This window comes from Mixophyes fleayi, chromosome 2, assembly GCF_038048845.1.
Source record: "Mixophyes fleayi isolate aMixFle1 chromosome 2, aMixFle1.hap1, whole genome shotgun sequence".
Lineage (NCBI taxonomy): Eukaryota > Metazoa > Chordata > Amphibia > Anura > Limnodynastidae > Mixophyes > Mixophyes fleayi.
Window position 1 is genome coordinate 170981775 of NC_134403.1, and position 16738 is coordinate 170998512.

General features: G+C 38.3%; 1 protein-coding gene across 2 annotated transcripts in view; it reads right to left on the bottom strand.

Annotated features, from left to right (window-relative positions):
* Positions 1-345: 345 nt before the first annotated feature.
* The window catches only part of MYBBP1A (MYB binding protein 1a), a 94960-nt gene continuing 78567 nt past the window's right edge, over positions 346-16738 (bottom strand). For both annotated transcript variants that reach the window (XM_075194980.1, XM_075194979.1), the window contains 4 exons: positions 11236-11349; positions 9036-9137; positions 7060-7181; positions 346-3674 (listed from right to left, as the gene is read on the bottom strand). In XM_075194980.1, coding sequence (XP_075051081.1) covers positions 3299-3674; positions 7060-7181; positions 9036-9137; positions 11236-11349 — 714 coding nt within the window. In that variant the 3' untranslated portion in view covers positions 346-3298. The remainder of the gene's footprint in view (positions 3675-7059; positions 7182-9035; positions 9138-11235; positions 11350-16738) is intronic.

The window sequence follows — 16738 nt, forward strand, 5'->3', positions numbered from 1 at the left end:
CTAACACAGCTTTAAAGCCATTATCTTACATTTAACCATTACCTAATATACTATAAATATCAATGTGTATGTTTTAAATAGATGAAAACACATGTATGAGTAATCTGCAAATGACAAATTATGAAATTGTAGTAATCTTGAATATAACATTTCCAAGGGGAAAAAAAAAAAAGTATATTTAATTCTGCATAGAAAATACCACAACATAATTACATAGTATCAATGCTGGTGATTTAGAGACAAGTAAATTTGCAAACCTTTAATTACCACTAGGTGATCCACATTATTTTTAGAGCAAGGGGAGGATTAAAATAAATGTCTGCAATGTTGTAAAGTGGAAAATGGTGTTTTGTTTTTTTGTTGTAAAAAAAAGTTTGCTGTTTCTTTTATGAACCATTAAGACAGAAGATCAGAAAACATTCAAACTATGCCACAGGTTGTCCAATCCCACATTAGGGCATATATCCAGCTTTAACTGGACTACCTGTAAAACTAAACCCACTGCTTAATTGGTCAACAGTATGGAAAGGCAGATAATGAGCAATGGAGAACACATAGTAAAGAGATTGGTATAATCAATAGTAGACAATATACCTCTAATTTTGTAACTCCCTCACTGTAAAGTTACTGTGCACACTAAACCCTTCACTATAGGGTTAGGCGAAGCTCGTAATATCTATCTACACACACTGTATATTGATAGATGTACATAGATAGAGCAAGAGTTGAAGAGGATTGATTATATACATAATTTGTGCACACATAGTGGTTTTAAATATAAAGAGGATACTGCATATTACTAGGCACCTTGTTTTTTGTTTTTTAACAGGGCTTTGTACTTAGACTAAAAGTTATCACAGAGGAGACTGCCTTGCTACACTTGGCGATTAACGTTTAAGGGATGTTTAAAAAATACACAAAGCTCCATAGTGCATATATGGCTGTTCTGCTGGGAAACCTTGGGTCATGGCATTCCTGTGGATGTTACTTTGACACGTACCTCCTACCTAAACATTATTGCAGACCAAGTACACCCCTTCATGGCAACGGAAATCCCCGATAGCAGTGTCTCCTTTCAGCAGGATAATGAGCCCTGCTATACTGCAAAAATTGTTCAGGAATGGTCCAAGGAACATGACAAAGTGTTGACTTGGTGTCCAAATTCCCCAGATCTCAATCCTATAGAGCATCTGTGAGATGTGCTGGAAAAACAAATTTCTGCCATGAAGGTCTCACCTCGCAACATACAGGACTTAACGGACCTCCTGCCATTATCTTGGTGCCAGATACCACAGGACACCTTCAGAGGTCTTGTGGAGTCCTTGCCTCGAGGGGTCAGAGTTGTTTTGGTGGCACGAGGGGGAACTACACCATATTAGGCAGGTGGTTTTAATGTTGTGGCTGATCATGTATTTACAAGTCTGTGTAACTAAGACTTCTGCGCTTATTTAAAATTAGGGGACAGTTTTAATTAGTATTTACTGGCTGACTGCAATGTGCTCTCAAGGCATTGTGTATGGTACATTTTAAAACCGTACATACTGCCTAGGTTACTATATAATTTTCAAACCATGCAATGCCACGGTCTTCAGGCATTTAAAAATAAAGGCAAATGATCCTGTCCTAAACAGAGCTCTACTATGATCTTTGAAAGAGAAAAATCTCCCAGCACACTGCTATAACCAGCAAAGCCATCCGCCAGTTAAAGACACTTCTGCTAATAGGGTGGTCCGAACGTTAACAAAGCGTCTCCCTATTTTTGGGACATACATATATGTCTGAGAGCTATCTTACCAAGACGTACCCCAAACTACTCCAAGTGGCACCTCTTGGTAAGTTAGCTTTCAATTTAAAAACACATATGTATGGGCCAAAAATAGGGACTCATTATTTAAAGATAGGAACACCCTATTAGCAGAAGTGCCGTGAAGTGGCGGGTGGCTTTCCCAACATTTACAAGTGTATGCAACCGAAATGTCTGCATTTTTATGTACAAACAGAAATAGCAACTCCTTTGCTGGGTATAGCAGTGTGCTGAGGGATTTTTCTCTGTATTTGCTCCTTGCTGGATAACCTCAGCCTTTCAAGCACCTGCCATGAACCTATAAATTGATTGAGCAACTTCCACTTCTGTAATGAAGCCTGGAAGTCAAATATTACCATGCATGACTGTTACATACACTCAGACTACAAATGATAGGTTTCCCATAAAGTCCACCTAGTTTGAGTTCCCCTGACTGATCTGACAGGGATCCACAATTTCTTAGTGCCTTGATAACCCCTTGAGGCAATAATAAAAATGGAACATTGAGCCAGCATGTTTGCATTCCATCACATTTGGGGGGAGGGGTGGGGTCAGTACAAACTCTGAAAGCTGCACACACAACAATTCCCTGCACCTGTTGAGGCATCATCAAGCGAGACCTTTTGTTACCCTTAATAAACAAGATCTCACATGTCTCCATATTTCCTTTATGGATTTATGTGTAAAGAAAGGTCTAGTTAGAAGGGTTTTCACAAATTTATACCTCGTTTACAATTTAACCCAATTGCAGCCTTTACTAGAAGCCTGACTTTTGAAACCTTCTGGATAACAGTTTTCCAGATAAAAGATCAGGGATGTGTAATTACATGTATATTGAGAATAACATGCTTATTACGGAACTTTACTGAATGGTGAGCTGTTCAAACAGATTTAGTAACCCACCCATTCCTAGAAAATAGGTAGAGTGCCATGCTTTTCTCCTTACAACCCCTGTGTCACTCGTTTCCATGTGTGATCCTCACAATACAATATCTTAGAGGCATGGGGTGGGGTATGACCAGTGTCCGAAATATAAAGGAGAAAAGGCAATGAAGCATCAAACAAATTCCATGGGCCAAATTTGCTCATGGCCTGTACAGATGCGCTGTATAAAGCCATAACAAGCAGATGTATACTTCTGTATTAGACTCCAGCAAAGAAAACGTTTCAATTTTCTTATTGCAAGAATTCTACAACTACAACTCGTATTATAAAAAATAAAATTTTCTCTACAGCTTTTATCATAAAACTCAGTTCCATAACGATTATAAAAAAGCAGTCATATCTAACAGCTTTATAATACATTACCGCAAAATATTGGACTCCTATTTTGTTTAATCTTTGGCATCTAAAGTTTACCAAAGTTGTGTTTTAATGAAATGAGAGAACATAAAAAGGAACAAAGCCGGAGTTTAAAAAACAAAACACCAAAAACACTGTACAAGATCTGACTAAAAAAGTCTGCTCATTGACAAAACGCTGTGGCATCCATATCTAGCTGTCTATTGCCTTCTTTTGTTTCTTTTTTCCTTTCCCTGCAGATATGGCTGGCTTGCTCATGGCCTGTGCATTAGGTTTGGCTTTCTTGCTTGCTGGTGCCCCGGCTGAGCTCTCCTGTGCTCCACCTTCCTGGTGCCCAGACTTCCTCTTGTTCTTCTTCTTCTTTTTCTTAGGCTTGGTATCTGGCTGCTCCTGCCCCTCGCAATGCACCACTTTGCCATCTGCACCACTCTGCTCACCTTCAGACTTGGCCTTCTTCCGGTTCTTGCGTTTCTTGCTCTCTGGCAAGAAGCCTTTCTTTTTCTTTGATATGCTCTCGACTTCAGGGACAGCATCATTCACTGCTTTTGTCTTTTCTTTTTTTGGACGCCTAGAATTAAAAATAGAAAAGGTATTGTAAGAATGTTTCTGTGAGGGCAGCCAGAAGTATTACCTATGCAAATGGTGTCCAGGAGTGGGGAATATAGTTTAAAACATAATGCATTACATGCAGAAATCAATCAGGATAAAATGAGCTACTGTTAGGACTCTGAATGAACTGAGAAATTATAGTAATGAATGATTAGAGTACAATCTAAAGTAATAAAGAGAACAGAAAAAGAGGGGTTTTAATGAGATGAACTATTCACATCCATGTAATGGGATAGGGATTGTGTGAGTCTCCAATGTTAAAATATAACTTTTATTAATTACTTATAAAATCACAGCGAAATAGCCCCCTCTCCCCATTGATCTTCGCCCTTATAATCGAACCGTTAGCTGCCAGAATTCGTTGCAACCAATCCATTTCCGGTATAAAGGTCTGTTCTACAGAAAGCAAAATTGCTTTGTATGCAGATGATGTCCTCATTAGCATGTCTAACCCCATTACCTCTCTTCCCCCCCTCCTTTCGGAATTAGATACTTATGGGCACTTCTCCGGCTATAAAATTAACCCTGCCAAAACTGAAACTTTGGATTTCTGTATCTCTAAATCAGATAAAGCAATCCTAGATCAGACATTCCCCTTCACTTGGCATCGCCATAAAATAAAATACTTGGGGATCTTCCTTACCAAAAATCCCTCCCATCTATTCCAAGCTAATTTCCCCCATACCCTTTCCCAAATTAAGAAAGATTTCAACACCTGGTCCCTCCAACTTATCTCCTGGATAGGTCGTATAAACTCTGTTAAAATGAATATTCTTCCCAGACTGTTATACCTTTTTCAAACCTTACCTATTCGAATTCCCCCCTATGTATTTAAATTCCTCCAATTTGAGTCTTCTAAATTTATTTGGGCAGGTAGACGCCCACGAGTACGACTCAGGGATTTACAGAGATCCTCGCGGGGTGGTGGTCTAGGTATACCGAACTTTAGAAAATAATATCTATCGGCTCAAATCGCTCAGTGTGTCCTATGGAACGGTCCTGTTTTTGCTAGGGTCTGGGTGACACTAGAGGCGGAGAGTCTGGGGATGCTTACTCCTGCTTTCCTTCTGTGGGCACGTCGCCCCAAAAAAGCATTGTCTCATCCCATAATCTCCCACTCTCTGGCTATATGGGACTCATCAATCAGGCTCTATGGTCTCTCTCCGTATCCATCACCAATTATCCCCCTTTTTAATAACCCTGATTTCCCTCCTGGCCTACACCATTCCGCATTCCTTGCGTGGCATTCCCGAGGGATACGTTTCCTAAATGACATAACCCGCGACATAACATTTCCCCAATTTACGGACATTTAATCTAAAATTGGCCTGCCCACACGGATATTTTATCAATTCCTGCAAATTCGCAATTTTCACTCCTTCTCCAAACTACGTCTTATTTCTCTACATCTCACAACAATAGAAAAACTGTGTCTGCGCCAGGCATCGACGTCAGGTCTTATTTCTAATATCTACTCTGAACTAATTGCTCCCTCTACTCCTTCTCGAGACCCTCATGAGATGTCATGGGAACATGACCTGGGCTCTCCTCTTGATGATGAGTGGTCAGAAATTTGGGACAATGCTGCCTCCAGCTCAATCTGCATCCGAATAAAGGAAAATGTTTACAAACTCCTCTACCGATGGTACTATGTTCCTACTTGACTACAAAAGATACGGCCTGATTCCTCCGACATATATGGTGGGACTGCCCGAAACGGATTCCCTTCTGGCGCGAAATTAAAGCTTTGATAGAAATGTTAATTCAAACCCCCTTACCCTTCGACCCTAAATTTTTCATTCTACCCCTTGGGTTCCCCACGGGCACTAGGCACCAAAATAAACTTGCTCGCCACATTATTTCCTATAAATAATGCACTTTGCTACATAATCACAATATTACAAGCACTTTGTGATAAGAGTTATAAAATTAAGCCAACAGTTCATGTACGAAGCGAACTAGTACTTGATTAAAATATCTGACACAGGGACAATACCCGGATTTTACATAAATGATCTTTGTACATTCTGCCCGCTCTTTCTATTATCAATGTGATCATCATAAATACAATCTACCTGCTTGTTACATGTAGTGTGCATAAGAATTTATAAACTTCAAGGGGATGTTTTGGAGAAATAATTAAACCAGCCAACTATGGAGGACTTTGATTAATCACCAACCTCATACTCGCCGTAATATTGATTATAATATAGACTACCATTTTAAATATATAAATAAGGTTAGTCTGACTCCAATATTTAAGAAGGAATCCCGAACACGGCATTGTTCTTTTAATAAAGCTCCATTTCAGACTCCTAAGGAATTACATAATATTCTCCAATATATGAACAGGAACAACCTCTTCCATTATGGAATATGAGGTTTCGGAATTTAGATAATTGATTTTGAATTTAGGATTCAGCTTTTTGATATACTCTTACGGGATTATAATTCTATTTTACCCGTAGAAATTACAAATTATTGAGACTATTGAAGGGAGAATCAACTCAATCTTTTTTAATCACTTGTATTCTATTTTATATTACTTTGAATTTATATTTCGCTGTGATTTTATAAGTAATTAATAAAAGTTATATTTTAACATTGGAGACTCTCACACAATCCCTATCCCATTACATGGATGTGAATAGTGCATCTCATTAAAACCCCTCTTTTTCTGTTCTCTTTATTACTTTAATCTTGCCCATGGGCTATGATGCACCCCTCGTCTAATAAGGAACCATAATTTTGGAATTATTATTACCTAGAGGGTTTTTTTCACTCCATACATTTGGTGCGACCGCATCCACTTCCCCTATCCCTGTTACTAGAGTACAATCTACATAGATAACTAGATTTGTAAATCTTGGGAGTGAAAATGATAAAATTACAAAGAGCTGGAAAACAGTTACAGATGTTTATTGAACATTACATTATTTGATCAATTATTTTATCAGCATTGGTTTCACCTATAAAAGAGGTGTTTGGCTGAATCTTAAAATGCTCCATAGTACTGAATGAATTACACCACACTTACAAGGTTTTGTTGAAAGGGATATAATTTATATCCCAAGAGTTTTTGAAACAACGTAAGATCGGTTATTTCTGTTTCCAAGACCCCTTAATCCATTAGCACATTTGGATATAAAAATATTGTTTGCATTGTCTCAGTGGATTATTTAAGCCCCACAATCAACAATTTACTATAAAAATAAAGTAGTATCTGTGAATTGAACTTGGACTATTGTTATGAAGAGTGTATGCTTTCAGACAAGAAAGTTTAACATTTCCATGTATTTAAAAAACAAAAACACAATATTAAAACCCATACAAAATATACATACGCAAATCCAAGTAGGTTCATTATATTCCAGTACATGTCTTCCAGTCGCGTTTTCCCAAATCCCTCTTTTTCATGCAGTGTTTGGAGAACTGGATGGAGCTCTGCAAGACTAATAGCCAGTTTCTGCAAATTAATCACATTCAGTTAGGTAAATACTGTAGCTTATATAAATAAAATCATATTACTGTAATGCAAACTTTAATGAAGATTTACCCCAGGTGAAAACAGATGGATGTTTGAGACTGTAGCACAAGTAAAAAATACATTCTGTATCAACTGTAAATAGCATCAAAGGGGATTTCAACTTTTAAATACATTTCAATGAGCAAGTTCCTCTTTCTATTACCTATGGCTCCTTCACTAATGGTTCATCAGCAAGCTTACATACTAAATCCAGCTCTGGTGAACATGTAGTGAAGAACCACTCTTTCATTCTGTACGTGCCCAAAGAGAGGAAGACAGAGCCTTGCCAAGAACTTTTCAACAATGATTAAGAAGAGTATTCATAGAGTTAACCCGAATATTTTTTTCTAACCAGGAGAAGGAGAGCCCAGGAGTGACACAGATCAATATATCAACCTTGACGTCATAAGAGAGGACCCAGAGACCCCCTTCCAAGTAACCAGCTGCTGCACGCTCTCAAAACCATCCTACACCTGTCACTATCAGACTACTCCACAGACACAGGACTGTTTAAGGATGAAAAGTCCTTGTCATAATGAAATCATTTTGGTTAGTTTAGTTTGAATGAAAGTCCGCTAAAAAGTGTTGAAAACACTACAAGGATTCTATGGACAGGAGTTGTAAAAGTCTACTAAATGTTATGCTTGTTATTGTTGGGGTAGCTTTACACTACTCCCTCAATATCCTCTGGTTAGTAAAGGCCTGCAGGATATGCTCCAACTGCCAAGACAGAAATGGGGTCTGCTGAACAAAGACGCTTCCTGAAATTAAGAATTATGGTTTCCCTTTCATTTACTGGAAAACCCTCCTTTAGTGGAAGTTATTTCTCAGCAAATACTTCTGAGGCAAGGCGCAGGGAAGATCACTTTTGGTCAGCCAAGAGAATGCATACAGAGCCTGCTGAATCAATCACATTTTCCTAACTTTTCCCTCTAGATATGAGGAAGGACCACATTCAAGAACTCCTAGGAGAGCTCCTGGTGGGTCACTGGGTTTTGCCTGTCCTTCCTAAAAGCTACCTCAAGAGTTTGAGGAACCTCGTCCCTTTTGCTTATTCACAAGCGCAGAGACCTGAATAGCACACAAGTGACTACAGTCTGTTTCACTCCAAAAGTAGTAGTCCTCTTCCCTCTGTATCAGAGGCTCTGGTTTTCACTTTAATTTGTATTTAATGCCCAAGAATGACTTTCAATCATTTGTTGGTCCTCAAGGCCCTCAATGTCTTTTTTTTATAGCTATCCAATCAGGGGGACTTTATGGGTTCCACAGATACTCTGGACTCCAGTCTCCACATAACCATGTGCCACGGGAAACACCTACAGTTCTCCATGGAAAAGAACCAATTCAAGCCTTTCCATTTTATAGTGAAGTCTGCATTCAGGTGTTCACCAAGGTAATGGCTATTCTTCCCTGAAGACTACAAGAGTCTTTGGAAGCCCATGTAAAAACCACATATTTGGAATTAAGGATCATGAACATTCTGAATCATCTCTGTACTTGACTACAAACATGTGCTTTCTTGGCCTTTTATTTGTCTCCTTGAGACACCTCTCTTCACCACAAGACTCATTTAAATTTTTTTTTTTTAAAAAAAACCACATTTGTATCTAGACGCACTAGGTCATGCACACTATTGGGCCCTTGGTGAGCACCCTTAGTCACAACAAATCAAACAATGCAATTAATAAAATGCTTGGTGAAGGAGATGAAACTCAAGCACTGATTGTTACATTCCTTGAAACAGTAATGTAATGAAACTTGATATTGAAAATGTAGTTTGTTTTTTATACATACCTGTTGGGTTATAATTTTAATTAGGAAGTTCAGTAGCTCAAAGCACTTTATTACTTTCTCCTGGTCAACTTTCACTTTAATCGCTTCCATGTTCTGCAAAGTCTGCAAACAAAGAACAAATTCTTAGATTGCAGGTAATGTTATGGTTGGCAAAACAATGAATCAACTGTAAGATAACAATACACTACAACTGTTGTACAAGCCATAGAAAACTATTTAATAAGATGCAATATTAAAATTTAACAAACAAGAAAATTATTTGTGCTGTTTACATTTCTCCACTTTTATTTTAACTTATTTGTTTATTGTCAAAAAAGTTAAACTATTTAGTAGTTGCTCATAAAAAAATGTTTAATCTACAATTTTAACGATTATCCAAGATCATCACTTAATAATAGAGTTTGATTAAATAAAAGTTTCTACTGAGCCAAAAGTTCTTATCCTTTTAACTTTGATAAAAAGTTAGGTATAATTACACCGAAAAGTGAAAATCTGCTTTTGGTTGGAAAATTGGAAAGTGAAACCCAGTGACCAAAGGTTACTTACATGGGGTCTGACCCTTATACAGAGGACGTCAGACCACAGGTGAGTGCCCTCTGGAGGCCATGTTTTACAAAATATTGCACTAAAAACTATTTGCCCACAATCATACCTAAAAAAAATAAATTACACGTTCGATAAGCATTCATGATCTAGCAGTGAGTAAATCTTGTCTAGTCAGATTGTAGCACAGAAATGTAATCTGTATGGGACTCGAAGAGTTTACAACATCCTACATAGTTCCAAATGAGTCCTGATTTACCGTGCTCATCTCGCTCTAGTATATCACCACCTCACGTGCTCTAATCCAACTAAAGAAATCATTTCTGTAATCCACTAAGCAGACAACACTGCCCAGAGGGGGCTCTTCTTATTCCATTTAAATCCACCGTCGAGAATTCATAGTTTTTTGTTTGCTTGTTTGTTCTAAGTGCGCTCAACACAAGAACCTGTTCAGACCCAGCCTTTTTTTCTCAACTATTTACTGCAAGCAAGTTTGCCAACTCCCAGTTATTATTTACACTCTCACCCTAATCAATTCCCTACCAATATAGGACCCTCACTTCCATTGTGAATAAAACACTGGGAATTCATTAGGTTTATGACAAACACTGTTACTTGCCAGCTCTGCATCTTCTGTCACACTCCCATGCCTGTTCAACTGAAAAGCCCTGACCTTTTTTTTTTTTTTTTTTTAGAAAAGCACAGAGGAAGTGAAGGGAGTCTGACCCTATAACGGACAATAACGAAGACTGCATTTGTGAGCCAGTTTATTATGTTTTTTATTAAAAATAAATAAAAAAAACTCTACCAGTTCTCTATTTTGGAAAAACTTGACCACATCGGTAACTGTGCTTAATAAACAAATCACTTATGGAGACATTTAGTATAAACTTACAGAAACCAGGGCTATACTCTCTGGCAATGGTTTTATAGAACCCTGCAGTGTAGCACTATATGCTCCCACCAACCATATATGATTTTTAGACCCTGATGCAAACTAATAATCTCACCTAAACCTCCTATGCTCATTTATTGTCTGTTGTGGATGAGCATCATTTACCACCACTTTACACTGATGCAAGTCTGAACCGTTTTGGGCATGGTTTTTTATCATCAGGAAAGCAGGTTGCCAGATGGAAGAAACGGTACCTGCATCCTTGTACAGTCAGGGTTAGATCAGCAGATCATTAATGGGCGCACCATCACTCATATGCATAAAGAAATGACATATCTGAACAATACCAAGTTGCTGGAATGAGATGACCCTCATACAGCATCTAACTGGGTTTTACTGACTGATCTCCATTCCATCATAAAACACTTTCAGAATAAATCATGTGACAAACATTGAGCACACACAAGAGAGGAAGCTATTTTGTGTTCTGAACCAATATTCATGATGATGCAGTCTACTATGTCATTAGTAACTAGAAATAACTAATAGAAACATTTTCCAAGAGGTCTAAAAGCTGATTGTTTATTATGATTATTATTATTTTTTTTAAAATAAAGTTTATAATTTTGAACACCATATTAAAATGTGCCCATTTTAAATACGCGGAAAAGGGACACGAACAACATGCTTCCTTAGGAAAATCATCATGGGTAGCTTTACTGTATTCTTCTGGCTTTTATAGTCTGTATTAAATGGACTTACCTCTGCAACCTGAGACACGCCTTCTGTGATCAGATCTTGCCACTCTGAATGGGAGAGGGTCTGCTTTAGATTGGGGTTCTGCAGAGCTTTCAGAAGAAGAGCACATGCTTGTGCCTGAGGTTAAAGGAAAAAAATAATTCATATTTGCTGCAAACAAACACTTGTTCACACTGGAGAAAAATTAAGTTGCTGAATTTGTTAAGTATTTAAGATACTAATTCAAAGCATGTAATTGAACTTGGAAATAGAGTACAATATTAGTGCCTGGAGCAGAAACAAAGATACCATTGTACAGAGGAGTCAATAGAAGAAAGTATAAATTAAATTATATATGTGGTTTATTCCAGATCTCAAAAACTAAATGCTAACGGCGGCCAAGCGATGGTCTCACGTTTCACTACATTTATTGTATTTTAACTATTTTGACTATCACAAATATTCCATAATTGCTTTCCAGTGTGAGTCCTTGCAAATTATTGTCATAAAGAACAAATATCTCTGCATTGTGCACAATTCAGTCATAGTCACCTCACATGTGTCAATTGGCTGAAGGCGCCAATTTTCAGAAGTCAATTAAACAAGTTTAATTCAAACATATGGAAAAATCTTCCTCAGACCGGGGGTTCTGACTAGTCCCAATACATTTATTGTATAACTTCCACAGCAGAAGCCGTTAACACGTGGTCCGATACTGCCGTTTAGTGCAAAAACACAGACAGCAGGAACAATGGCCAACTGGGCAACACATGTAGGTGGCCAAATCTTTATGGGCCAAGTGGCAAATAACTTCAGGTTGTCTACTTTTATCTCTCTCTCACTTGTTTCTCTACTTGCCAACCACACACCCCTTTGTCAGTTTGTCAATGACCAGCAGAGGGATTCAAGAGAGTGCCAGAAACGTATTCATTAACTTCCCAATACCATAAATAGAGCATAAAGCATCCATTTGTAGAAGACTTCCTGTGACACCACTTCAGTGACATGCCGACAACAGTCCCAGATCAGTACTGAAGAGAAGTGCTAGCACTATCACATCTATGTAAACTGGATAGTACCGAAGCTCTATTAGACCTGGCTTACATTTTAATTGTTTAGGGCTTGCTAAAGAGATGATCTATCAAACAAACCAGTGGCCATGAAGTGGTTAATTATCCTTCTTATTTTTCTCTTTTGATTGCTAAAGCACGTGTTTAATCTAAGCTTCTATTAGAAGTTATTAGTTGTAAAAGTACAGCAGTCACATGCTGAAGATTCTCATAACTTATGGTTGTTTGCACAAGAAAACAAATGAGATTACAGATTATATTATGTTGATTTAAAGGTCTTCAATTTCCATACCTTGACTGAACATTTTGGGGCATATTCAATTGTCGGCGGAAACGGCGAAAATCTTGCAACGTGCGCACTATTACCGTTATTACAATAATAGTGCGCGTAAAAACAATTATTACGGTAGTTTTCTCGCTGGATTTCAGCTCCCAGCTCCCTGAGCTGAAATCCAGCTTACTATTACCCCATGCAATCCAGGTGACTAAATCAAAATCCTTCTGGGAAATAAACATGACTGGGCGCTGCTCTCTCAAGGTGTGTGCCATCATTAGCCTACATTTAGCTTCCCTGACAAACAATCTGATCTTTTCAGTTGAGTTTTTAAAGTGTGTCCAAATTGAACACAGATCCTGAACTTAACATGTTTGTCCGGCTTAAGACACAGTATAAAAGACGTCACTCAACAGAATATGCACACATCACATACATGAATCTCACGGTAAAAGAGGCTATAAAAAGGATACTGGGGCCTACTTTAAGGCAAAAACAAAATGTCATAATATTGATGGTGACCAGAACCAACCATCATATCCTTGAAATCACAAAATAAGGATCTGCTCATACAAAAACTTTCCAGTTCTAAAATTCCTGAATGCTAAATGACACAGCATTATAGTTTATGGTTGATGTTATTAATGTAATAGTCTGTGTTAAAATCATTAAAGTTCACTCTTAAATAGTGGAGTTGTTTGCCTACCAAAAGCATATGGCAAATATTGTTGAATCAGTGATCAATATGGAGAGGTAGATGCTATATACAAGATGTAACTAATGATGATCAGTGATGTCTAGCAGTGCAGAGAGCTTTCTGCTTTCTGTCTGTTTAAGGAGCTTGGGCAGGCAGCACCCTCAGTTTCTTTCTCAGAAGACTTGCCTGTTTATAGGAAGGAGGAAGATAGACACTTAACATTCCATTAAAGAAATGATGCAAGGAGGAATGGTATGGCATTGTCAGTATTGAGTTGGAAAGGATACAATGCGGTTCAAAACTAGGGGAACAGATTCTTAGTGAAGAATTCTTATTTTGTTACTTAAACTAGTTAATGGGGGAAGGCTGATAAATGGTAGATCTCTTAAAGATAATTAACTGTGTATTGGTAATAGTGGTAGATTAAGGAAAAGTGGCAATAGTAGTAAAAGCTCTAGCAATTTAAGTAAGCCAGAGATTGCTAGGACCTGTAGTTCGCTATTTAAAAATGTTTACATCTACTTTTTCATAACCCGTCCCCAAACCCACAGCACTATGGCAGGAGGACCTTGCCTGACATAGCCTAGTGCTGGTATAGGCATTTTCATCCCCCTGATTTTGCCAACACCAGGCTATGAGAATTAGTGCTGGTAGAGCCTTCAAGATACATATTTTTTTAAAATATATTTTTACTGACGCAAATAACAATGAATACATATTAATTATACATAGCATAAAATATAAAACCCAAAAAATGCAATAACAGAAGTAGCAAATACAGCTTATAACATATCAGTTAACGGTTATCATCCAAGTACATTAGACTATAGCAGATTATTGTACCATAATCTAGCTGTTCTCAGTGAAGAGTGTGGGAACATCCCCTGGAAACTATGGGCTAGTCTAAATCACCCCAACAAGACTGGTGGATCCTGAATACAAATGCGAGTTTTAAACAATGTCGGTTGGCAGAAGCATTTGCAAACCTTTGTTTTTACCAACTCTGAGTGTCAATAAAGCTTTCCCATGTCTTAAATTTTTTTTGTACTTGTGTCTCTTTCTACAGTGCCAATTCCATCCAATCCATCAAGCATGTGAAACAGTTTCTCTCTGAATAGTGAGATGGAGGAGGTGAGCTCTGGACCCAACTTGGACAATACTTTTCCGTGCTGATACTGCTAGTTGGGAGTGTTGTTTCTGCAGTTTTTCTTAGCTTTGTACTCTTTGCCCATTCCGGTGATTGTGGGAAATAATTAACGGATTAAATGAGAATCTCCAGACCTGGGCCCAGAACCGTTTAATTGGTGGACACTCCTAGAAGCAGTGGGTTAGGTCTGACCTAGGAAATCCACATTTTGGACACAAATGATCTTTTGTAAGGCCAATTTGGTAGTAGTGGAAAGTAGACAAGCAAGTTCTATACTTACAAACTTTTCCAAATAGGTCACCGATGGGAAAACTTTGACTGATACCGCAATTGAACAGAGAAAACGGTCTATGGAAAGTGTTGGGGAATGCTACATCAATTGATTTTTCATAATCAATTTGAGCTCATAGGAAATTGTGCACAAGTTTTGTTTTTTTTAAAGGGGGAAAAAAAAAACCCAAAAACAAAACAAAAAAAAACATACTAGCATGGTTCATGCCAAGGATCATCATTAGCACGGATTTAGCACCTGGAGTGAAGCATCCACCACATATAGTCCTCTTGAATGGCATATCTACTGCTGCTTCCACCTCTACATAGTAAGTAAAGTGTGCAAAACCTTACTTACCCTATGCTTGCCAGTCTACCTTTCCCTCTCCTGTTCCGCGCCTCTAAGCGTAATTACTTAAGTCTGCATACAAACCTATACTTTTTTCGTAAGAATGCACACTAATTAACAGTGCAATTTAAGCTTAGAAGTGTGCCCATATTGTCAAATGTATGCATAGAAGAGAACTTAGGTCTAGCATGGTTAAATATACAGACAGCAGTAAAGCAGAACTGCGCTAAAACATAGGTTTTAGATTTTAGAAAGGCTGCCTAGTCAAATGAGAAAATATTAAATTGACTCTCTTATAGGTGGACAATGATAGGTGGAGTGCAGGAACAGTGTAGTAAACTTAAAAAAAAATAATGAAATGCAACAAAACTTTGTGCTAAAAAAGAGAAAGTCAGTATAATTTTTCAAGGAATTGACAGTGCTAAAAAGACTACATGTAAGAAGTACAGACCAACACAAACAGGAAGAGAATTAAAATCGACTAAACACACAATTCTATTTATTTGCTTTTGTTGACTGGATTGATGTACTAGACATAAAAATGCCTATTTTCAGGCATGACCTCAATAATTCATATTAAACCACAAACAGAACACAAGATTACAGTCGATAAAAAAGATGGCAAAACATTCTTAAGATACATTAATGAAAGGGAAAAAAAACAAAAAAGGGAGAAATAGTAAGGCTAAAAATTGAAAAAGTGTGGATATGTTTAAGAACACAGAAATAGCAAACTCCCTAACTGTTTGCTCTGTATTTACTGTTGGAAATTGAAATGGGTAATCTACACTAGAGGGGAAAGGTATACACTGGCATATTGTAGACAAATAAATTTACTATAAAAAGTGGATTTGTTGCTGGGAGATCAAATTAAACGTAGCAGATTTTTTTGACTCGATAACTAAAAAGGATATGTGAGTTTACTTAGATCTTAGCAGGGCATTTGCTACAGTATGCCACAATGAACTAATTCACTAACTAGACTAAGGCCAGCATCCAAGCCATCCTTAAGAAAAGCCAGAACCCGTGGAAGACGAAAGGTAGCCGTGTGGCATGATCGGTTTTCACACCATCTAATGTAGGTTTTCCAGATGTGGTGGTAAATACGTGCCAAAACTGGTTTTCTAGCCCGAAGGAGGGTGTTCACTACTCGTGGAGAGAACCTGGACCTCCAACAGGCTGGCCTCAACTGCCATGCCGGTAAATTGAGCAGAGTCAATTCCTGATGTGTGAATGTTCTTTGCTGAAGAAGGTCTTCTCGAAGAGGTAATTTCAGACCTGGACCTATCGCTAGCACCAAAATTTCTGCGTACCAAACTCTCTTTGGCCAAGCGGGAGCCACTAGAACGACTGGGCGTCCCCCTTCCTTCACTTGAAGGACTCTGGGAATCTTAGGGACTGGAGGAAACAGATCCCAACCTGAAGTCCCATGGCATCGCCATTACGTTGATGGCCAAGGGGTCACTTGCTCGAGAGCAAAATTGAGGTACCTTCCTGTTGCAACATGATGCCATTAAGTCCAGGTCCGGAATCCCCCGCCGGAAGACCTCGGGATGGAGCAACTATTCGCCCGGCAACATCGCATGCCAGCGGAGAAAGTCTGCTCCCCAGTTTTGGATTCCTGGGATAAAGATTGCAAATATAGCAGGGACGAGGTTCTCCGATCAGCCACCCTCATTGCCCCTGCGCTCCTGGTGCCCAGTCAGTCCGACAATGCGAC